The sequence below is a fragment of the Mytilus trossulus genome, chromosome 1, assembly GCF_036588685.1.
Source record: "Mytilus trossulus isolate FHL-02 chromosome 1, PNRI_Mtr1.1.1.hap1, whole genome shotgun sequence".
NCBI classification, from domain to species: Eukaryota; Metazoa; Mollusca; class Bivalvia; order Mytilida; family Mytilidae; genus Mytilus; species Mytilus trossulus.
The window spans coordinates 79428328-79431660 of NC_086373.1; the positions used below are offsets into that span (position 1 = coordinate 79428328).

General features: G+C 30.6%; 1 protein-coding gene across 1 annotated transcript; it reads left to right on the forward strand.

Annotated features, from left to right (window-relative positions):
• The first annotated feature begins 598 nt into the window (after positions 1 to 598).
• On the forward strand, positions 599 to 3333 carry LOC134686472 (uncharacterized). The gene is made up of 3 exons (XM_063546142.1): positions 599 to 916; positions 2220 to 2843; positions 3210 to 3333. Exons 1-2 carry the CDS (start codon positions 716 to 718, stop codon positions 2634 to 2636), a joined length of 618 nt encoding a protein of 205 aa, XP_063402212.1. The 5' UTR covers positions 599 to 715; the 3' UTR covers positions 2637 to 2843; positions 3210 to 3333.

The following is a 3333-nucleotide window of genomic DNA, read 5'->3' on the forward strand; positions in this document are numbered from 1 at the left end:
TGAAAGTTCGTTATACACGAAAAGTATAATTATTATTCGGTTCTATATCTTATTGAGTAAGGGTTGTTTGAGATAGTGAAATTAAGAATTGTATAAACCATATAATATTGATTTCAGATCATTTTTATCTCAAGTACAGATATACCAACCTCCGGAAGTATTCTTTAAGGAATGTCTCGAAAGGTTTTCTAATAATAATATTTTCGCTATTCATCTATATACTAAATAACATTTCTACATAAATGACCAATTTAAAACCCTTTCAACCGATTAATGTACCGTGAAATGCGATTTTCCGTAAAATAACCATAATCTGATGCTTGCATCTCAATTAAACAAACCACAAGAACATTTTAAGATAACGCGTTCAATGCATTTTGTTTGAACAGTTCAGTCTATTTCCCACAACAAAGACAGCATACAATCCCCCTTAGGTGTGTATTGTACATCATTTTACAAATATGCAGTAATTGAAGTAGACCTTTTTCCAACCGAGTACATTAGTATACTATATCCTTTCGTGCCGGGAACCAATGAAATCAACTGACCATAAGTCACGTGTAAACAGGTAAGTAATATATTCATTGTTATTGTATATTACCTTATTGTATATTATAGGTTAAATTCCAACAAGGGACACATAAGATATATTTCATAGCAGGTGAAACAGTTGATAATCTCTGTTAAAAAAGCTGCAGATTCTGCAATAATTAAAATGGAATATTTAGACACTGTAGATAAACAATGTGAAGCAATTGACTTTTCAAACTCATGTAGACAATTTTACATGACAAGACTTAAGGCTACGGAAGATTTTAAACGACAAGCTGCACAATCAAATGCATCTTGTCAGCAAGATTCTAAAAGAAAAACAACAAAAATTGATAGTGCTATGGAAACGCTTAGAACAGAAATGGTAAGCTTTTTTTTTTATTTCTAACACACCTTTGTAAATAAATTGTACGTATATGTAATAGAAAAAAATCGGATAGGTAGTAAACTTTTTACTCTAAACTTCATTATAGGTGACAATCTAAAGCAATTGCATTTGTATCCGTCTACGATTTATTTTGTCGTTTCCTCGATGAAATTAATGCAATGCATATATCGTTTGCCAAATAATGGTCTGATATATAGACTTTTTAATTAATATTCCGTTAATGCAATTTTGAAGAGTTTTCTTGTTCACAATTATACCATATCTTCTTATGTTCATATAAGCATCAGTAAGAAGTTTTATATTGCCAGTTGTTACTACAGGTCAACTATGTTCAAAATGTCTTGGTTTTTTTTTTACTTTCGTTTTATTTTGTTAAATATATGTCGACATGTGTTGATTTGTTCACAGTTTAATTGTCTGTAATTGGAAATTCCAGACATACTAGCAATCTGAGCAACAATTGCCCATTAAATCTTTTCCGATTTTATTGTGTTAATGCAACATTGTAACAAACAACTATGATATAGCAAATCTACATAAAAGGATGGCTCACAGGGGGTGTAACAAACTATTATGTAGGTATTCAAACTGGACCATCAAAGGGAAGGTAGATAACACATCAACAATATGTCACACCTGGACAGGTAGATGTCGCAGGTGAAGGGCCTTTAAAGCAATACACAATCTCAATAGACCCTACGTATCACTGTCAATCTCATATTATAATTGGGTATATTATACCTAACTGTAAACGTATGATCAAAGAGTCAGATAAGTTAAATGGATAAAGAACTGTGGAATTCGGATGATATGACATAGAAATTACCTTTTGACCTCTTTTTAAATTAGCTATATCTTTAAATCTTGACATACCCCCTACTTTGAGAATGCATGCTGATACAACAGAAGTTAGCTTCTGGCGACGAAAAACTCAGCTAAATAAATGTAGAACCTTCAAGTGATTCCAGAAATATTGAAATAGACAGTTCGTCCTGTAATTTTGATGTTTGACAAATGAAGTGTCCAAGTTCATGACGTAAGATTCATAAAAAAAAATAAAAATTAAAAAACAATATTTTATGACATGTGTGTAGAAGGATCGACTGGTAGAATTATTTTGAACACAGTGTTCATTGATGTTGTAAAAGACATTACAATCTAAGATAAATTATAGATTTAAACCTATTTGCAGAATATCAAAGATTGATAAAAAATGCTGTATAGGTAAATGCAAGTGTACCGTTTAAATTTTAATATATCTTTTATTTATATATTTTAGGCCTCCTTAATGGACCAAGATTTGTCTCTTATGAAACAACTGTTGACGCTAAATGAAACAATAGAGGAAATAAAATTCAAAAGGCTCCATGGATCTAATAGTAACTCCATGGTAACGAGCTCTTGTAATCTTGACAACAGTGATTGGTATGTGGGTGACAATGAAGTGCAAAAACAAAGTTGTGATACACAATGTGAAAGACTGACAGTTCCTCATATTCCTTCCATCAAAGTTACTTCAGACAGTTGTACAAGTGTAAAAAAATCTCAAAATCTGGACAATTATAAATTCGTAGAAAAAGAAATGGTTATAGATGGTACAAAAAGACGTATAATTCACGGTAGAGGTAATTTCTCTATGGATTCTGGTTATGATGAGACAGAAGACTATCAAACAGATGTCGAAGTGACCTTGTAGTGGTCAGTTGTAGTGGTCAGTCCCCGCCAAAATACAGACATTATCTAATATTCAATCATGTTGGCACATTAGTCTCGCATAAATCAATCAATTGAACACGATCGTGGTCAGTTAGTCTCGGATAATAATCTATAATTAATGAGCCAACCACAGACAGACGGGTAGAACAAGAAAAACAAATCTGGCGGAAGAAGATATAACCGGCAGGTATATTCAAACATTATCAGATAATAACTTAAGTTATCACATATTTAATCTAATTTTCAATCATTGTTTAATATTGTCCAATATAATCACAACCGGAGTATACAGAATTATATACTAGTTAATCTTTTCTGATATTAATACTTTATAACAATAAAGCTTATGGGTATTTTATTATGTTAAATTGTTTACAAAGAACAAATAGTTCATAACATTTCGAGTTTTATGGTTTTATATTGAATAATTCATCGAAATAAGTTGAAAAATAAGTTATGAGTGAAACAAAATTTCAGACTGTTATTAATTTTGTATTTAGATTTCTTCCTTTTAATTCATAATTTAATATAATACTTTATGTTATCTTTTCAGATTACTTCCCCAAAGAGTAGAAGACCGCAAGATTGGATGATACACGGCAATTTCAATTTATATATTTATTAACAATGTTCTAGTCAAAAATATTTATATTAAATCGATTATCTGATGAATTGTA